Genomic DNA, 20,908 nt, shown 5'->3' with positions numbered 1-20,908 from the left:
AAAGTACGGAAAAAAAACTCACCAATCGGATGGGCGGTGCGGCGAGACGGGCCTGCAGCGCGTAGATCTTGTAGGCCAGGAAGCAGGAGAACAGTGCCAGCAGGACAGCTAATATTAATCCTATGTGTATAATACCAAAATCGGAGGGAAGGATGTGCCGGAGCTTCTGCTTCAGCAGGGACAGTCTGCTGCGGCCGGCGCCGTCACCGTAAACACCACGACCTGCACCACCGACACCGCCGGCACCGCTGGCACCGATCGAACTGCCCATCGTCCCGTCGCCAGCGAGCAGCAACGGCAGCGCCTTGTCGCCTGCCTTCAGCCCGTCGAGGGCGCCGGCCGCAACCGCCACCTTGAGAATGGCCGGGCTTTTCACGATGGCAGGCGATTTGAGCAGCAGTTCCTTTTTAAGTTTCTTCTGCTTCAGCAGCACGGTGGAATCTGTGAACGGGAGGGGGGAGAAGGCAAAACCGACGCATTTAAAGCGTGTCCTTTGCTTGAGACAAAAAAAAGGGGAAAGGAGGTTGGTCCATCCTACCATCGGACGATTGATTCGTGCCGCCGCCCTCGGTCGCATTCAGCTGCTTCTCGTGCGAGTCGCCCGAATCGAGCAGGTCGGGCAGATCGTCCTTCCCGTGGAACGAGCTCTCGTTGCCGTCGTAGCAGCTGCTGTCCTCGTCCAGCGAGCCTTCCGAGCCTTCGGCGTGCAGCAGCGGGGCGAGCCGGGTGTGCTGAATGCTGCCGAGCGAGTCGCTGTGCGGCGTGGTCGCCCGCTCCCACACGCTGCACATCAGATAGTAGGCGGCTTCGCGGCTCAGGAAGCTGCCGAACACGTGCCGATCGTCGCGCGTCTTCACGCCGACCGCGTTCGGGAACATGTAGGCCGTCTTTTCGCGCGATATGTCCAGCACGGAAACGGTCGGTATCAGGAGCTGGGAGATGGAAAACGTTGTTGAAAACAAAACCCTTAACTTGACCGGCACGGCACACCCTACCTTCGTCACGTAGCCAAACACGTTCGAGTAGAAGGCGAAATAGTTCTGCGTGATGTACAGGTAGCCCTGCAGCAGGATGTCGCCAACGAGGGCGCAGGAAAAATCTGCAAAATAGAAGAAACGCTTTAAACAAAAAAGGTCAACTTCTTCCACCGAAAGGACACTTACAATCCAGCACCACCTCATCGTCCGGCACTTGCGCAAAGTGTTGGGCAAACTTTTTCTGCTCCCAGGACAGGCCGCCCTCCTTCTTCTTGTGGTGCTTCTCCGGCTTGTCCGGCTTGTCGACGCCCGCGTCCCGCGTGCTGCTGAACGATTTCAGCGGATGTGGACTAGAGCTGCGTACGGTGGACGACCGGGCCGACGGTGACAGCGATTTGAGCGATCTGGGGGGGAAAAAGGCGGAAACGACAAAAAAAAAGCAGTTAGAAAACACCACCAGCGTGTTCAGTGCGCGAGTTCCATTCGCTATTGCCCTTGATAAACGGCGACCTTATTGACTTTGGACACAGTGCGCGGCCTCCACCCCTCCGAAGGTCAAGATCAACGAGCGAGAGGAGCTGTAATGCAATCGATAGTGGGTGGGTGGGTGGGTGTCTATTATTTATTGCTGAGAATACACCACTTTGGGATGCAACAGTCGGTCGGTAGTACCAGTGCAGTAACGTGGCATGCGGCTGCCCCCAATTAAGAACAGCTGTTACGGATCGCACTACCGCCTTCCGTGTGGGTCTCTCGCTTTCTCTCTCGCTCTCTCTGGTGCCACCACGTGTGTGCTGAGCGTCCCGATCGGAAGGTGTCAAGATACAACAGAACAACAACGGCCAGCACGCCGTCATGCAACAAGATGTACTAATTCAATTTGCATTCCATTTGCATCTGATTAGTAGCCGCGACCAGTCCAGGAGTCCCTCTGTATTGCGTTTTCCCACCAGAGACTGAGACTGGCTGGCAATAGCAGGCAATAGTGGTATTCTTTCACTTTGCGTGTCCAACATCCCAAAACGACCAATAAATTCCTTGCAAGCAAAGCATGCATACGACCGATGTTGGTGTTGTTTCAGCCATGCTGAGCACATAATTACAGCACGGTGTCGTTTTACCAGCTGCTAAGTGAGCCGTTGATTTAGTGCGGTACCATTCCCTCCCGGAGGTTTCATTGCTTGCTAAATATTTTAAGGTAGAAATGGCACGAAAAAAGACTCACTTGTAGTCGCACTTATGTCATTCGTAAAGGAACTAAGATACACATCGGGTTGCCATCGATTATACAACAGTAATTAAAGTGGGTTCAGCTATATGTCTTATCTGGCAAAGGTCTCCATCTAATTCTAACCGTTTTCACGCTTCCACTCCTGATACACTATCAGCATTTAGTGAGGCATTAACATTCCTGCTGATCGAAAAAAAAACATAAACTAACTGATAACAGGTGCGCTCCTTACCAGGTGCAAAAGAATGTGGCGTGATCGATTTGGGAGAAACTACTAGGGAGATTGGAGGAGCTCTATCGTGTGCTCTAAGTGCTAACTGCTACCTTATGAATTAGTTTTATGGAATTGTAGGAAAATAATGGGATTTCTGTTAAGCTGTAGATTGCTGTTGCGATTACTTTGACCAGGTGGCAAAGGGACTACAGGGCATTAGCTAGAACAAAACTGCCCCTGCACGCTAACCTGTAAAATGTGCTCTACGTGGGTACCTTCATATTGATTTTCAATCCCTTTTAATTTTGCACAGAACTCAGCATGTCTTCCTGTGTAACCTCATTTACCTCGCGAATACAATTGGCACCACGGGTAGTATCATTGCTTCGCAATGTCAACTGATCATCCGGTTCAATTGTAACTGCTGTCTCACAATGACCACATTCATACCCATTGTACCGAGGCAATGGAGGAGTAGCACGTTCAACCGATTAACCAAACGATTCGACATCGCAATGATAAAGAACGTGTACAATCACCAGTTGTTACCACGTGTGTGTGTGTGTGTTTGTGTGCACCGTCATTACAAAAGCGGGAATTGTGTGTTGTCCGCGCTCAGGTTAATCTAAATTTAATCACCTATTTTTAAAGTTCATCTTCTTCCGCTACTACACGGGCTCAGCGTTAAATATTAGATTCGAGATGAAATTATAGCATAAAACTGTAGCACATATCGAATGCTATTAGCCCTACAAGTACAAGACAACCTGAAATGGGAAAGAGTTTCACTGCGGACTATTAATACAAATATCCGCAAACGCGGCACACCTTCTCTTTCGCTTGGCATGGTGCCAAGTTCGTTTGATTCGCATGATTGATTAGTCAATTGTTTATTGGTGCTTTTTATTCCGTCAGACGTTATAATATTCCTTCCCGTGACAGCGCGGTGCAAAGAAACGACATTTTGAGGCCAAGAAGAGGTTTAGCAGGTTAATCAAAGGCTCGATAATTGAATGACTTTTTTTGTTGTACATTATGCATTATTTGTATCGTGCTCTCCTTTCTTCCTTTGTCGTATTTCGAATGGTTGCCAATGTTAAACTTGTCGTTTATGTAAGCTTTTTAACTGCTTCTCGTATTCCAGGCTTTGTGGCGTACCTGAAAGATACAACACGCCTATCCTAGGCAGCATCCAGCACGACTCGGTTCAAATCTCGATCTTTACTTATACCCGCAAATGATTGTTTACCTTTTAATGAAGCTCTATAGATTGGTTTGTGCCTTAAGCAAAGCCTCGTTTCTAATCTTACCGGTAAAGTGCACTATGTTTCCGCAACCGAACGCTGGATACGTCCTCATCCGCCTCGGTGGTGATGTTTGGTGTCGAATAGGCTGGAGTTAGAGGCATTTTGGAGCAGAGTGTGTCCTCTGTGTACGTTTCTCTCAACAAAGAGTTCTACTCGATAGTATGTGTGTGTGTGCTCGTGAGTCACTTAACAATGCAAACACACAGGGAGAGGAGATGAAATCGATCTTAATTTGATGGTTTTCTCTTCGGGGCCTTTTCGATTCGTATATCGAAACGCTCGAGCAATAACAGCACACAACAGCAGTACCAACAACACTTTATTACGATTGCTTGTGCCGCCACCGATGAACTGCACACAAAAAAAACGCAAGCCAATTCGTCACAATTGCACGCACGCACTACACCTCATTTCGCGATCGTTATCGTTCTGATCGTGTAGCCGGTTTTGAATGCACACAGCACCACCACCACCACTGCACGATGAAAGCGATGTTGTCAATTGCTGATCGTGTACCTCTCCGGGATCGCGCTCGGGGGGGTGAATATGCTTTCATAACAGCAAACCCACCCTCTGCCACTACTGTACACACTCGTCGGCGGGGCAGTGGCACGAGTTCAATCAACAGACAACAAGTGTTCCTTCAACCGAAGGCCGTCGTCATGATCGGCTGGGCCCAGAATGGGAGCGCAACAACATCAACAAACACGGCACAGACGAAACCCACAACACGGACCGGCGACAGACGGGCCAGCAGGCGAAGCCGACGAAGAAGAAGAAGGGAGAAGTTTCATCTCGTTTTGACGTTTACGGTGAAACACATGATATAGCAGTAGCAGCAACAGCAGCAGCAGGCGGTGCAACGAAGCACAGGTTGGACAACGAGCGAGCAGTATTGAAATCGTCTGTTACCCGATGCGGTAGTGTAAGTTTTCTTCTTTTTTTCTTCTTCTTCTCCTGTCACTTATTTTCCCACTAACGAGCCAGCACGACTTGAAGCGAACTTATTGTTGTTGTTGTTTATTTTTTTGGTTGACTGATAACCACCAGCATTAACTAAGCGCTTCCTCACACAAACGGTGCCCAAGACAGCAAGATAAAACTAGTGTGTAGTGTGTAATGCCTGTCGTCACAGTGCTTGTCAACGATTTCATATGCTGGCAGGCGGAGCACTGTACAATGCCGCACTTTACTCGCCCTTTGCGCTTTGGTCTTGGCAATCGATATGCGCCGGTCTCAAATATCACACGCTCGCTCTCTCTCCCCTAATGTACGCACGCACGCATGTGCTTTACCAGGCTGATATCGTAAATAAGGGACATTGTGTGGCCACGACAGAGCCGTTTTCGTGTCGGTACACGATCAAACGATTTTTGAACACACGCTTTCTCGGCTCGGAACCGAATTTGCGTTGCCTAACTGCTCGTTTTGGCAGTTACGATCAAACGATGCGCGCAGAGGTCACTTTCTTCACGCAAAACCCACACACGCACGCACGAGTGACAGTTCACACTGTTTACAAACAACAATGATCACTATTTTCTAACCCTAATTGTCTACGCTGTCACCCGCCCGTGTAAAACCTGAGCGAGTGATGGTGATAGTAGTGGTTTAGTGTCGCCCCTGTCTATCCTGGCCACAAAATTCACGTTCACGGACGCGGTACTCCGCAAGGTTCAATGAAACACACTGACTGTGTGTGCGGGTGCGACTGTTGCCCGTAAGCGCTGACCCGAACGATCCCGATGCCACTTGAGAACTGAACTGTCATCTTGCCGCATGAACGCAAGACTGCTAAGAAAGTTCGATTCCTATCGCAAAGGTCTGGATCCCCCGAAAAGCCCACTGCTTCCAGCGGGACGCCACGTATCGCTCAATCTTGCTCTGTCTCCCTCTCGCATTCTCTCTCTCTCTGTCTCTCTCTCTCTTGCTTCGGTTTGATAAGGATTATCTTATCAATGGGATGCCATTATCGCACATCCCCCGGCTGGATTGGTGCGTGGCCACAGCTGCTCATCCCAGAACCTCTCTCTCTCTCCCTTTTTACGTGTGGAATGATCAAAACATGTTTGTATTTTTGTTCTCTTTCTTGACAAACCATAAATCGGTAATGTTACACTCTAGCGAAACGGTTTCTTTCTCTCTCTCCCTCTCTCTTTTTCGGGTTACCATAAATCGGTAACCGTTACTCTCGAGAACCCGGTGATAAGCGCCATAAAATCGAAAATCCATACCCAACCCTCTCCCATTTACCTCCGTTTTACAAGTTCGTTTATTATATGGCACTTCTTTCCTCTGCTAACCTCCGGTAGAGGGAAAAAAGTAAAAGTCATCTGCTGTTTTGGGATAGACTTGCTAAATCATGATTTTTGTTGCAAAGCTACCAAAGAAACCCCCCTTACACTGATCCCATTCCCGCTGGGCGGAAGCATTTTATTTCCCTTCATCCCGCTTGTTGGCCGAGATAAGTCGGCAGAGCAAGCAAGCACGGGGTGTGTGCCAAAAATGGACTTACCCGTGACCCGATTGCGCCAATGCGCAACAAGCTACGCAATGGCATCACCTGCCTTTTTGTGGTCGGATGCAATAAAAAAGAAGGCTCGTCTTATCGAGGTATATGCCTCTACTTGCCAAGTATCTTCTCTGTATGACGGGAAGCATTTTGTGCTGCATTCATTGTCAACACAATCGCCCGCTGCCGGCAGGTGCGTGTCACAGCCAAGTCTCGTGTTTCGGTTGGATTAGTGTGAAGCGGGGAGAAAAAAAAACAAGGAATAACAGCCGATAAGCCTTACTTACTGCTCACGTGGGCACAATGAAAATTGCAACAAACCAACCGTTCAGCCAGCAGGATCACACCCGAACCAGATTTCTGGCTGCAAGTTGTACGCGTACCACCTGGTTGATTAATCCTTTCTTCCTGTCTGTGACAGATAGAGGGTGAGAGACAGTCGCGCAATGGTTCGCGGACGTGGTGTTGGGAAAGGTGTGTCTGTCGCAGGGTGTAACACCTGGCCGTTCGCCCGGAAGACCTGATAAGCGCGTGATCCCGCCCGCAATAGCGATAGCGGCGGAACCACTCACAGCCACGTGTGCGAAATTGTGCGTGCCGAAGTAGTTTTCTTTCTACCCCCTTTTGATGCGTTAGGCTTGATATCTTTAATAATTAAACACTGTTTATCGCTAGCCATTTTAATTTGTGTTTGCAATGTGGCCAAGCGGCTTTTTATGACACATCTACAGGGGTCTGCTGCAGGGCATTACTCATGACGGTGTCCTACAATCGAATCGATTGTTGCCAAAAAAAAGACGGTGCGTTTATCGCAATGAAATGATTCACACGCCAGGCTAAAACGCTCCATTCGTCTGATAGATAACGCCTGTTCCATTTTCCCCTTTGCGTTTGTTTCTAGTTGAAATTTGACACTGACTCATCTTTCGGTAAACAGGTGAAACCGGTGTTGCGCTTAGAGAGAGGTCGTTGTTGATTCTTCACTTTCTCAAATAAAAAGGGCCCAGCTTGGGAGTACACAGCAACCACCACTGCTACTTACTTTGGATCGCTCTTCGTCGTCGAATGACTAGGGCTGCGTGAGAGTACATTTAGGTGGGCCGCACCCTCCGGCTGCCCACCGGGGGTATCCACACTGCTGAGCGGTTCTATCGTGCTGGACAGTGGCAGGGGTCGCGTTCCTAGTCCCACACTGTTGGCGGATCTGGGAAGGAAAAGTAAAGAAAAAGGAAAACATTTAGTAAGCAGTGTCCTACAAACAAGCAGCACCAACAACATAGGGCAGAAGGCCCTTTTTAATATAAGGTAAAGATTTCATGCAATATAATGTTAGGTCTAGATTATTGTGAAATGGGATACTTTATTTATTGTCCCAATAGGAAAGGTTTCGTTGGATTAAATCCAGAACATAACTTTATATTTTGAGATGGCTCTGTGGTCTATTCGAAAGACGCATAGGGTTCTATTAGGTCGAACGGGAACAATTCCCATCTAGAATATCCTCAGGTACTTGTGAATATTGGAAGTATAGGGCCCGGCATGACCACGCGTAATTATTTGTAACTCTAAAGAATAAGATGAGTAGTTTCATGTTTTTTGGAAAAATGTAAGCTTTTGAAAAAAATGTCTGGCTTTCAAATGGATTCTTCTCAATAGGTTTTGAACAAATCTTCCTGGATGACGATTTTGGAAGTTCGCATTTTTTAGCATGGAAGTTATTCCATGACTTCTTGATGTGAGCATTTGCTCCCTACATCCTTAAATTTCAAACACTTTCGATCTGTTCGAAACGATTCTGGGCTAGTTAGGCGAGCTCATCTATTACTTGTTTTATTACTGAGATTTGGAGGTTATTTGCCGTAATGTTTCCAAAAACACAGAACTCAAAGACCCTAATGAAGGGTAACATCATTTTTTTTAATATTATTTGCTTGAATATGTGTTTCTAAGTTTCGTGGTCATATCTGGACCCAAAAATGATGATTAATCAACTCCCTAACTAACGATGTTTATATGACATTTGAAGCCAGGAATATGAGAGTGTAGTTGATGGAACTAATGCGTGCTCCAGAATTAACTTGCGCAAGATTATTACTACTCAACGTCAATGTCCTAGTATACATCAACATCGTCTCGGTAAAGTGGTCCATTTCTAAATGATCTAAGCTTTACTTCCTAAAAGCGATAACTTATACACAGCGCACCACACATAACAAACGCGCACGAAGGATGATTCCACTGCATGCAGTCATACATCCTGCGTAACCGGGTCGTAATTTCCCCGTGCTATATTCATTGCAAAAATCCGTTCCGAACCCCCGTTCCTACGGCCCTTTTCCACGCATTAGCGCATCATAACGCAAAGCTCCCGATGCGCTCTCCTTCTAGTCTGCCGTTTGGTGAACGTCGTAATAGCGGACACGGAGTAACCTAGACCGACTTCAGCAGCGAAAAGGGGACGCGATAATGAACTGTCCAACGTTTTTGCCGGTTACCGTTTAGCCGTCAGTAAAGTATAATCGATACAACAAGCGGCGGCTGCTGCCTGCAGGTTCACTTCGAAATTTTTCAACACCACCTGGGTGGGTTGGTGGGATACCTTAAAATAGAGCTGCAAGCCAAGAGGTCCGGGGACGCCAGCGCCGGTGTGTGTGTCTGTGTAATGGGATTATGGCCCACCACCTTAACCTATGTCCCGCCTCCCCACTCCAAGGTGTGCCACGTGTTTTGCGATGAAACTAGAGCACACTGGGACCGGGACCACTGCCCCATTCTATCCTATCCCCTCCCCGAAAACCAGAGTTACAGAAGGTAATGCAAAATCGTAGAAAAAAAAGAAGAAGAAATACGCAATCGCACAACGACGGGAAGGTGTCATTACGAATCGCGCCGTTCACCGCCAGCTCCATCGCCTGCCGGTCGTTAATTGTCTTGCTGATGACGAAATTTGGACACCAGGCGTGGTAAGAGATTAGGTACGCGCAACTCCCAGGTAGCACGTGTTGTTAAGTACATTGCATTTCCCCTCTCCTGTACAGTCCCGTCGCAACTGAGGTGGCCAACCAAGTTATCCTGGCGATTAGCGCGTCACTCAATTGCAAGGTGCAGAGCAGTGTGTGTATGTCTAAATTTATATGCGTCAAAACTGTCACAGCAAACCATCTGTCCCTTCCCTTGCGCCTATACCTGGATTTACGGAGCATCATGCGGCGGGCCTTGTACAGCCGCTTGCCAGCCGGCGACGAGGACGATGCCGACGACGTGGACGACGCCTCGGACGAGCCGAGCTTGCTGTTGCTGCGTACCATGACGGTGTTGTTGTTGCCGCTGGCAGTGCCGCTACCGTGGTTCATGCTAGCGATGCCCTGCACAAAGCACAACATGATGATGATCTAGCCCGGCACCACCACTCGCGCCTATCGCGTTGCTTGCTCTTGCTCCGAAACTCAAACGGTAGCGCGGTAGTGTTCTTTGCCACTCAAACATAAAGTAAAACCACTCGACGACACCCTTAACCCACCGATTGGACACGTATTTTACATGCTCCACACTCCGGTGGGGTTGTGTTCTTTTCGGGAAAGGGAAAGGCGGTTCCTATCGACGATAAAAGCGCGAAACCAGCACTGTATTACACACACCCATATACACTAACAGCGATCGATCACAGTCCCCGGTACCGGTTCTTCGCTGCTTTCACTTCTTCTTGTTCACTTCTTTTTGTTTTCTAATCAGGCTCTCTGCAAGAACACTACACAGGAAAGTAGAGGGAAAAATCAGCAAAAAAAGGGAAACGAACCGAATATTTTACGATTTGTTCCGTGTGTTCTGACAACGAACCACGCTGTGGGAATGTCTCGATAACACGACACACGGCCTGCTGCTGCTCGGTGCTGTGCCAAACACACTGTGTGCCTTAATACTTGTTGATGTTGATGCCATTTCTGTGTCCTACATAGCAGAATGTCCTGTCCCAGAGCAAAGGAGCGCGTGGAAGAGTGAGTTTAACGCTTAAGCCGCGCTATCGGGTTGGAGTTGGAGTCAAGAGGTACTCGTTCCCACCAGAATGTGTACTCTCTGCCACCTTCAAATGATGAGGTCGGGCTTGGGGAGCCGTGAATTATGAAACGCGCTTGTTGAATAATTAAAAGCACCAACCTGGCCCCGACCGTATGGTGGTGGTGGTGGTATCACAAGGATCGACGGCAATGGGGAAAAAAAGGAACTTGGGTACCTCAAACTTCTCCTTCCTCTCCTCCGTTCGTACCATATTGCCACCTCTAATTTATGGGTGTACACGTCTGCTGACACATCTCGCTCTCCCATTCGCTCCCATCACTTTGTCAATGCACTGTCAACGCATTGTCATTACACATTGTCAAAACCACCGCCGGTAGTGGAGCGGAAAATACAGGTTTCTAGGCGGTGGGTGGTTCTACCTATCAGCATATTTGCGTAGCCCCCAAAAACAGATGTCCACAATGTGTGCGATAAGTCCGTGGCGCGCCCAGGTGCCAGGTGTCAAGGATGTGTTTTATGACGTGTGGCTCTGTGTGACCTGTGGCAGAGCGCGCCCCTGATATCATTGTTTATTGACGTTGTTTTGTGCATCTGCTGCTGCTGCTGCTGCTGTTGCTCTGCCGTCCAGTCCACCTGCTTACTGTCAGCGAGCGAGTTTGCGCCGCGATGATAGAACAAGACGAGCAATTTCCGTTTCTTATCAGCCAGCGCGACCAGAACGACCATGTCTCTCGGAACTGATTACGATACTGTACCCACCAGAGTCAGAGGCTTAAAAAAAAGGGTACACTCTTTAGGAAGACGCCTGTTCTAGGGAAGATTCTAGAGCCGCGCAATGTCCTTCGTATGCAAAGATATGGGTGTTATTAGGGATAAATAAGTTAGCTCCTTATTAGGGTGATCCTTGTGCAGTAGGGAGACATGTTTGAAGCAGTGTCAGCCAGTCTCCAAATGGGAAAATCAAAATGCTTCCAAACGTGGCGACAGTTTGGCGATGAAACGAGCACTTGATTTCTTGCTTCACTGTGCGCTTCACTTCTCTTTGATCAAGAAAAACGGAGCAAGTGCCTTCTTCTCGGTACAAGAAGAAATCGTGCAAAAAAAAAAGCATACCATCGTGCTCGCATGCCGGTTGCAGCGATAACCTCCTTCCCATCATTATCGACCCCCCCCACATCCCAGTTCGGACTGGGTTTCTGCCGGTTGGGTTTTATGGGCTTTGCGACGCGTAGTACAACGCGCAGGGCATCATCGCCATCGTGCCTTCCGGGGTGAGGTTTTGCCTTCTTTTTTAATCATCGCACATCAATACACGGAGTGCCCGTGTTGACGCGCCATGCTGGCGGTCTCGGGTGGTGCCGATGACCGACCAGAGAGACCCGGCCGGCATTATTTCGATCGACGGCAACGTGTGTCGGCCGTCATTTCCCCCATCAGAGCTGGTAGTTGGGGCACTGGTGCAAGCAAATGGATGCACACTTGCAGCAGTACAGGAAGAGCAATGGCGACTATTCAACCATGATACGATGGAGTGGCGTATTATGAAATCGATGTACCAGCCAGCCCACCCAATGCAATGGATGGGGAAATGCTCGCATTGAAGCAGGAAGAGGCAAGGAAACTACTAACCGCTCGTTTAGCCCACCGACACTTCCTACCGCTTTCGAAACCAATCGGATAGGGATATTATTATTGAGCGCTATTTGGTTTATTGTTGAGTTTTTGTGCTTACACGTGTACTTTTGCACACTTTCGAACGAACTGTTTCTTTTTTTTCTATCCTGTCTGTTTGGTTGTCAAAAAAAACATGTCGAATTTAAATTATGTTTCAATTTAAATAACCAAGGCCAATGGAAATCCTTCCTCGCTTGAGAGACGCGAGCAGGTCGAGGAAGAAAATTACAGCATACGTCGTGTTGGTGGGAATGGAAAATAGAGGAATAGAGTACGTTCCCATCGTCCCCATCAAAGAAAGGGTTATGTCACGTTTGCACGAATAAACTATCGCCGGAATGATAAGGGGCGAAAAAAAAAAAGGAATCTGGGAAGAGTTCCACGCCGGTTCCCACTATTTGCATTATGTTTGCACGGATTGTGTTGTTTCGCTTCCGAAAGCATTACGCAAATTCGAATGCAACGTTCATCACACATGAGAAACAACAGCACTTTGCCGCAATGGAAATGCGACGGGTGGAGGCTTTGGTGTATATGTTTGAACTCGCAACCCCCACGCAATAAACACACCTAAAAATGCGCGATCGTACACTTCGATGCTACTCGCACACTTCGCGAAAATTGCCTTTTACATCTTCACTTGTGACACGTTTACAAACTATGATCGAACACTAATTTCCACGCGCTTGTAATAAACCATCGTCTCAGCACAAACAACAACAAAAAAGCCCTTCTTTTCCGAAACGTACGAGAACGACGAATGCGTGATGATACGAGAGCGCGCGCGACCGAAACCGGAAAGCGAACGCGCAAACCCACCGGCCCACAGGACAGCACGGTTAACAATGGCAGCCGCCGCCGCTCGCGATCTCCCGCAAAATGCTGCGGACTGTCGAAGCAGCACAACCCGGTGGCAACGTGGTAGTGTGTCCACGGCCCAATAGTGCTGTAGCTACGCGTAGCAGTTAACGGCTCGCTGTGTGGTGTTACACACCGCGCGGAGATGCGCCACTGACGTCGGGTCGGGTCGGGTCGGTCGATCGGCCGCTGTGCTTTGGCGCAACTCTCTCTCCCCAAACGCGCCGGGCCAAGGGGTGCTTTCCCGCTGCATTGTCTCTGCTGGCGTGTACATTCTCACTCTCAGTGCAAACTCTATTTGCTCCACTGCCGTAGTGTGTGTGCTGTGTGATGTGTGTACAATGGCGAAGGGAAAAACATACATCGTAGCAACAGCAGCGGAGCTTGATGTGAGTGGATTTTCCACGCGTTTTTTTACATCACCCTCTTTTCGCCGGGGGAGAGTGAGTGAGGTTTGGAGGTGCGAAAAGGTTGAAATAATACGCTAAATTCCATTCGTAATTAACTTATACACACACACGCACAGGCGGTAAGATCGAACCACGTTTTCGGTGGTGCGTAAACGCGTCGTTCAGCAAAATGGCGACACAACTGGTGGTTTGTGTGTGTGCGCGCGCGAAGGGTTGTGATCGATGCACCCGCACAATTTGAATATGCAACACACAACATGGCCAACAACAGTGTGTGTTCACCTGCTTTAATGTGCTGCTTTTAATGCATTGTTGGGGATGCGCTTTTGAACTGTAATTGGCGCAATTAGAATTGACCTTTCGCATTCACATTTACATTAAAATAAACCCGCCGGTGCACGAGCTGTACGAGGAAACACAGTGCTTAACGGAAGGTAGTGCGAAAGATCACTTTAACGTCCATTCACCCGAATGTGAGGCAAAGCAAAGCGGGTGGCAAAAGAGGCAATAAAACACTCCCCCTTGCCTTCCATTTATCAGGCACTGTTAGGCATTAGAATCCAACGTTCCCGCAGCACAACACTGAGGAGAGATCGTTCGCCATGTGTGTTTTGTTTTTGCTGCGTTGTGTGGTGGAAAATCCCGATTGGAATGGTGAATTCTCCGTTGCCAATATTGGCCAGCCAAACCGGAAATCACACGTTGTTCACAACGGGAAGCCAGTTTTTGGAGTAGTTTTTTTCGTGTTGCTGTTTATACTCTGAAGTGTGGAGCTTAAGCGTATCGGTACTTCATCTGGCCGGCCATTTCGATCGCACGCGCGCCTTGCTTCATTCGCCAACTGGACAACGACCCGTTTTTTTGCACTACACCGTTGACCTCATTACGCGAGATGTGCGCGACGGCGGAACGCGATGTTCTTTTTTGGCAAACGGCAAATCTTCTTTCGCGCGTCCCGCTCCGTTATCATCGTTTGTGAGATTTCAGACAAAAAAGAAGAACACTATGCTTTGCTAATTAATGGCACACTCAGCCGGCAAGAACCGTTTGTCTCTGTATCGCTTCGGTTTTTGTCATTCGGTTTACTTTAATGGGTTTTCGGAGGAATTGTTTTTGTCTGTAATGCATTGCGGTCCATATTCCAGTCCGAATGTATAATGTCGGTTGGGCCATAAAACTGTGCCCGTTACACCATCGTGAGACAAGAGGCACGAACAAACCATCCAGCTCTTTTTTTTCTTTTTGATAGAGCTTGGTTTGCCGTCGGCGTTGCAGTGAAGTGGAACCTCAAACCCCGGGCGAGGGCAGGCAGAGGAAAGTAACGAAGGAAGTACACGAAAGGCCGGAACAGAACGCGCGTTTGTAATCCACATTTGGGACGCACACACGAGCGTTGACGCATTTCGCTTCCCTTTTGGTGTTTGAAGACGTAAAGAAGTTGCTAACGCAATACCAAGTGCGGTGGAACTCGGGGACGTACACCTGTCCAAAAACTGATCTCGAGCAAGTGAACGAGTTCCTCCTCCGAGAACTGGTTTACGGTGTTGCAGCTGATGATTGCGGCCGAAGAGAGTGTTTTTAATGGCTTCATTTTGTGTTGGCCTTTTCTCGGTCGTGTTGGTCGTGCCATAGGCGGCATCAAGGAGCACTTTTTTTGGGAAGGAAACTACGAAATAGTGCGTCTAAATGGTACATTAAAATGTTATTTAACCACTTTTCTGTTGGGAACTTTAGTCCAACCAAAAGTCGTGATCTTGACAACTTGCTGATCTTGACTTGCTCTATTATTCTTCTTTTTATTTGACGCAACAACCTTAGCCAATCTAGACAGAGGCTTTTAACCTTTAACGGGTTTGGCTATCTGTCCTACAGAGTAGCAATAGCAAGATAGTCTAGTTCTGAGCATGGGAAGCTCAATCCGTACAAGATTTGAACCCATAACTGGCAAGTTGGCAAGGCGTATACTTGATGACTGTGTCACGGAACTTCCGCAGAAGTTTACTGATCTTCAGTTTGTGAAAGGAGAGTTTAGAGCCTGACAAATTCTCTGGTGACTAGAACTGAAATGTCTTTAGTACAGTAGTTTGGCAAGTAAATAAAGAAGGTAAATAAATACATTTTCGACTGGAAAGGTTAAATGTCACGGCGGTAAGAGTAAGTGCCCTTAGCACGTGTAAAAACACCGTTCGACATCACTGTCAAGTTGGTATTGGTGGGAAAAAACACTTCATCAAAATGTGGACACAGAACCAGAGCACCACCCACTCACTTGCTCGCTCGCTCTCTCTCTCAGTAAAGTGAGATCAAAACCAAAAGGTACCAAACACATCAACAAAAAACTAATATCAATCACCTCCAACCGCTCGGCGACGACCTTGACCTGAAAATGGGCAGCAAAGTTCTTTTGACTATTCACCCCATTATGCTGGCCAGGTTTCGGTTTGAGGTGTGGCCGGCAAACGCTCACCACTCACCGCCACCTATGCTCGCTGTTAAGTATGCTCTCTTCTGCTTCTACTCCTTTCCGCCTTCCTCTATGTGCTCGCTAACTCGATCCATCCATCCCGCCCATCCGTGCGGCCTAATCCATTAGAAGTCTATTTCTGTAAGCAGTCCCGGGGTGCCAGAACGGTGAGCCTTACTACCTTACTACGGAGACTACGGGGCACATGTCATACACTATTTGCTGAACTCATTTCCATATTGCTTTTTTACACACTGCGGTGCCGTAAGCTAGGCAAAGGGAAGGGAGCCATTTAATTAACTACACAAGCCTACGGGGATTGCTGTTTGCTAATACGGGGTGTGTATTACTGATAGAGAAAGAGAGAGTGAGAGAATGAGGAGGGTCACACCTAAAACACAAGCTCTACATTAAAGAGAAAAATAAGCAAATTCCCAAAAAAAAGCATGCAAGGAAAGGTTAAATGTTAAGCTGAGTAAACCACAAATGGATAGAAAAGCGAACATGAGAATGGCTTTACATGATTTGAAATGAGTTGGTGCAGTAATGATGAAAGTCGTCGAACAAGTAACGCTTATTTTTAGCTCCCTTGTGGATAAAAAAAACGACCTCCCATTTGGTAAGGACGGGGCGGGAAGTTGTCAGCGAACCGAAGCTATAACACATTCGATGGCCGCACGCCAAATGAAAACTCGTTTTGCATTCGCAAGATTGATGAGCGGCCGAGATCGGAAGGTAAAGGTCAGAGCGATAAAGGCTTGCCTCTCGGCCTGAACCGGGAACTCCGGGGCGGCTTAGAACACGCTAGCGCTACCGCCACCATCCGAGGTTCGCCATTGGGGGAGAATGGGCACGAGGATAGAATGGAACAAAGTCGGAGACGCAAAGCCAACGGTGGGCGTACCCGAGCACGAGAAGGTCTCGTTGTGTGCCACTGATAAACCTAACCATCCTTTGCATGGTCCGAGTTAAGTGAAACACTCTGCTCCCCACCAATCCAATCCAATCCAATTGTCAGTGGCGGGTGAAAACTTAGGCGGATATTATGCACAAAAAAAGGTCATCAATGTGGAGCTGTGTGTGTGTGTGTGTGGTGAAGGCAGGGATGTTTGTGGCTAAAAGATAAAAGCAGAAATAGGGAACGGGAACACTCACTTGGGTTGTCCGGGTCGGGAGGAGCTCGGCGGCTTGCCCGCCATCGGCCCGCAGCCGGTCGAGTCGGAGTGCACGCGCCGATGCCGCCCGGCACCGGGCACTCCCAGGCCCTGGGCCCGCTCGGTCGCGTCCAGATCCTCGTTGAAGATGTCGCCGGTGCTGTGCCGCTTGGCCGGCACCTGCTCGGGCAGGAACGCATCCAGCACGGGGCGCTTGCCGCGGGCCCCACCGCCCCCTGCCCGGGCCGCGTCTTCGTCCAGCTCGTGCACCACGTCACTGTCGCTGGTGCAGGACCGCTCGGTCAGCTTCGGCCGGGTGCGCTTGAGCAGATAGCTCAGGCTCTGGCGGAACGAGTTGCCCCGCTTGAACGGTGGCGGCGGTGGTGCGACCGTCCCCGGCACCAGCAGCACCATCGTGGCCGATTCGGCCCCCGAGCTGCCCGTCAGCAGCTCGTCCGGCGTGCCGGCAGCGGCCGGATGGCGCAGTATCACAATCTCTTCCGACTCTCCTCCGCACTGGCGGTCCTCCTCCGAGTCCAGCTCGAGCAGTTCGTTCGGGGCGGCGTTTGCCGACGCGCCCTTCGCCTTGGACGAGCCCTTGCCAATGCGGAGCCGGCGGGCGAAGTGGGTCAGAAACTTGCCGGAGCTCTTTTTCGGCCCGTCGGCGTAGTACGACGGCGGTTCGCTCGGCATCGAAACCATTGCCGCGGCGGCCGGCATCGACACAGTTTGCGCCTCTCTCTCTCTTTCTATGGTCCCCGTCTCTATCACTTTAAGCACTACTCACAAACACACACACGCACACTGCACAAGGGTTGTGGTAATAGCACGGTTATTGCATCGCTGCAGTTCAGTTTTGGTTCACAAGCCACTCTTCATCTTCATGCGGCGATATGCATACGGCGGCGCGGAACCACGGCGAATGTGAGGACGACGCTGGGCACGTACTAAAACTGCACCGAAGAAGAGAAAACCAACGTGGTAGGAGAAAACTGAAACGTTAATATCGGGCCTCGAACTGTCGTCGACTGGCTGTACTGTCCCCTTTGGCGAGCGGCAGCGGCTAAATGACGCAGGTCCACGTCATTTTATCGTGCTTACGGAGGAACCGAGCCGTAGCCGCCGCGTGCTGATGTGCTGCGTTATAAATTAATCGCACCGAAATAAGATCACACCGAAAGGCAAGAGAGAGGGTGGAGGGGTGGGGGGGGGGGTTGGCAGAAACGCACGCAGACGAGAGTTTTAGCAGCTTATGACGACAGAGATGTTTTGCGCTCTGGTAGGCGTTAATAATAATATATGTTTACCGAATGTTTTGCTCTGCTTAAGCGGGGTGCGATCAAACATCAACACACTTCGGCTCGAAGAAGCAAAATTCGCATTTAATGTGTGATTAATCGGACATATTATGGTGAGTGAGCGAAGTATACAGATGAATCACATATGCATACTCACTCTAGTGCACCTCTTTTTTACTTCTTTTGATGATCTGGTCAAAAACACGCGTTTGGAGCACACTCTTAGCCTAAAATAGTCATGACGAATGGGGACAAAATTATGTCTTTCGTCAATACGTTTTTAGCTATATTTCTCAATCGTTAGTAAAAGTAACCAACACGGTTCAATTGGCAAAATATAAGCCTTCTAATCCCTCTATTACCGGGTTTTCAGGGGTTTCGTCCAGAAAGAATCTCAACAGGGATATTTTTACGATTTCTGGCTATTTTTTTACATGGAGTTTGATTTTTACCCTGCATACGTGTCCACATTCCATACAGAACCACGCGCCGGACTACTAGTCTGGCAGAAACACACGTTTTTGTCAAGAATTGGCGGAAAACGTGCTTCGAAACGATGTTGTCAGTTAAATAGAGAACTGTTTGCAATTTAAAAATGAAAAACAAACCTTTTTTCCAGGGTTTTCCAGGAGTTCTCATAGCTGTGGGACACTTTATTGACTATTTCTTGCATGAAATGAACTTATTGTAATGGGAATTGGACTCGCTTGCATCCTTGTTGGATATATCGAATAGGAATTTTCAACAAGCTTGCTCAAAAAGGGTGCCATAGAGTCCAATTTCCATCATTTGAAGCTCACTTTCAATAGGAAAGAGTAAAGGAAGTGTCCCACAACTATGAGAACCAATGCAAAACCCTGTAAGGTACAATCGTTTGCCCGAAATTAGTGTAACTCAATATGGCCAATCACAACGTATGAAAAATACAACCAACTGACACAGAATTGAAATTGCAGCATTTAAAACACCAAAGTGGCCTGCGAAAACATGCGCCAAGAAACCCTGTAATGTGATTGAAAAAAGCCTACCGATGCTTTTGCTACAACCCAATCTACGCAATGATTAGCGCTGATAAGACACGCTCATTGCCGCGGGTTGATTCGCTAATTTTGTCGCCACCGTCGTCGTCGCCATCCCGTCAGCTGATCGTGCTCTGCTCTTTGCGCATCACCAACACATCATTGCGCTACGCAAAACAGCACAGCCGCATAGAGTTGCGCCTGCGTGTATGTGTGTGTGTGTTTGCGCGTGCCGCTCTGCTGCTTGTTTTTTTTGTTTTAATCATTGCGCGCGGTTTTTTTGTTGTTTTATCATCAGCCATGTTTTCTTTCCTCTCTGCCCCACCGTGTGTGCTTCTTCTATAGCGCCCGAGATAATCGGCCATTGCGCGAAAGGATGGCCGTCAATCAGTCAGCGCACACACTTGTATGCGCGAAAAGTATATATACATGATTGTCGCGTCCGGTTTCTCCGGTTGGCTAGTTACAGCAGTTACGGCGAGAGAGCGGCCAGCAGAGGTGATAAAGGAAAGAGGGGTTCGGTGTGTGGTGTGTGTCAACCGGTCAGCAATAAAATGAAAGCAAAACGCTACCCGGGTTCCGTTGGTGGCAATTAAATGGATTTGCAGCAGCAATTATAGTTACATGGCGGGTGCAGTCGGGATGGCTGCAAGGTGCATCATTGGATTTTCCCATTTGTTGGTGGAAATGCCGTGTGTGTGCTCTTGTGTTAAGGGTGAAAAGAGACTTCTGCAATGCACTATTCAGCATCTTTAGTTCAGTTAGTTAGTTCAACAGTACAGAAAAAAGCCAGAACAGCAGTTTACTGAAAATAGGCCATTGAAAAGGGAGGAAAAATGTAAATCGTGTTTAGGGTTAAAACAAATAGAACGAAGTTGTTGCCATCATTCCCGTTGTCACGCTGAGTACGCTGTCCAGCACAAGTCCCCAAGATGACGACTTCCACAACCGTACACACCCGTGTACACAGCATCCACCGGCGCGGACCAAGGGTGACACAGAAAAATGGCACACGGCTACTTCATTTCTCCGCGACGTTTTCACCTTCCTTCGCCCCTTTCTCTGCGCCACCGCACTTTCTCTGCACACGGCGCAGCCCGTACACGTGCAAACTGTACATTTGTGAGCGTCTTGGGTGTGTGTTTTCTGGGAGTTGAACTGCAAAACTTCATCCACTTCTTTCCTCAGTTCTCTCTTCAGCAAGGGGGAAGGATGGTTCTCCGCCACATAACGGTTTAACCCGCCCAAACGCCGCCCTCCGCCCTTCCCAAAATTCGCGTTCAAGATCGCGAGATCGGCTAGCACACGCTGCGCATGAAAATGATATTAATCTTGTGGATGCTGTTTTTCACCGACGTTGTGTTATGTTGGCGTTTTCCCCCCGCTGTCTGTCTGAGTGTGCAGACACTACGCAATGCTAAAAATACGGCACTTCGTGTTTGGTTGTCCGTTTCTTTTTTTTTGCAATTTCCGCGTGCGATGTTTGATGTGTTGCTCTGCTTGCCTGCCATCTCGACAACAACACATCAACACATTCAGCACGGCAGGACAGATGGATTCGAATGCGCAAAAATAGTGAATCAACAGCCCCATATTTTCAGTTCTTTGCCTTCTGCTTCCTGTCCATTGCTTCCGATCATGTTCCGCGAGTTGATAAAGCAATGCGCGCGGCGCACATCAAACCAGCGTCGTGCGCGACCCTGGTACATTTGCAATTCGCATTGCATTGCGTCACTTACTACACACACAGACACACACAGCTACATATCACAT

The 20,908-nt window shown here is 48.7% G+C and overlaps 1 protein-coding gene across 7 annotated transcripts in view; it reads right to left on the bottom strand.

The window, feature by feature from the left end:
* Positions 1 to 20,908, bottom strand: part of LOC1273236 (uncharacterized) — a 31,444-nt gene that overhangs the window by 3,258 nt on the left and 7,278 nt on the right. For all 7 annotated transcript variants that reach the window (XM_312194.6, XM_061644535.1, XM_061644538.1 and 4 more), the window contains exons 2-7: positions 16,820 to 17,771; positions 7,284 to 7,445; positions 1,164 to 1,381; positions 996 to 1,099; positions 539 to 932; positions 23 to 441 (exon numbers count right to left, since the gene is read on the bottom strand). In XM_312194.6, the coding sequence (XP_312194.5) occupies positions 23 to 441; positions 539 to 932; positions 996 to 1,099; positions 1,164 to 1,381; positions 7,284 to 7,445; positions 16,820 to 17,538 (2,016 nt within the window). In that variant the 5' untranslated portion in view covers positions 17,539 to 17,771. The remainder of the gene's footprint in view (positions 1 to 22; positions 442 to 538; positions 933 to 995; positions 1,100 to 1,163; positions 1,382 to 7,283; positions 7,446 to 16,819; positions 17,772 to 20,908) is intronic.

This window comes from Anopheles gambiae, chromosome 2 (assembly GCF_943734735.2).
Source record: "Anopheles gambiae chromosome 2, idAnoGambNW_F1_1, whole genome shotgun sequence".
Taxonomy (NCBI): Eukaryota; Metazoa; Arthropoda; class Insecta; order Diptera; family Culicidae; genus Anopheles; species Anopheles gambiae.
The sequence above is the reverse complement of the archived record's forward strand: the minus strand, read 5'-3'. Positions and strand labels throughout refer to the sequence as shown.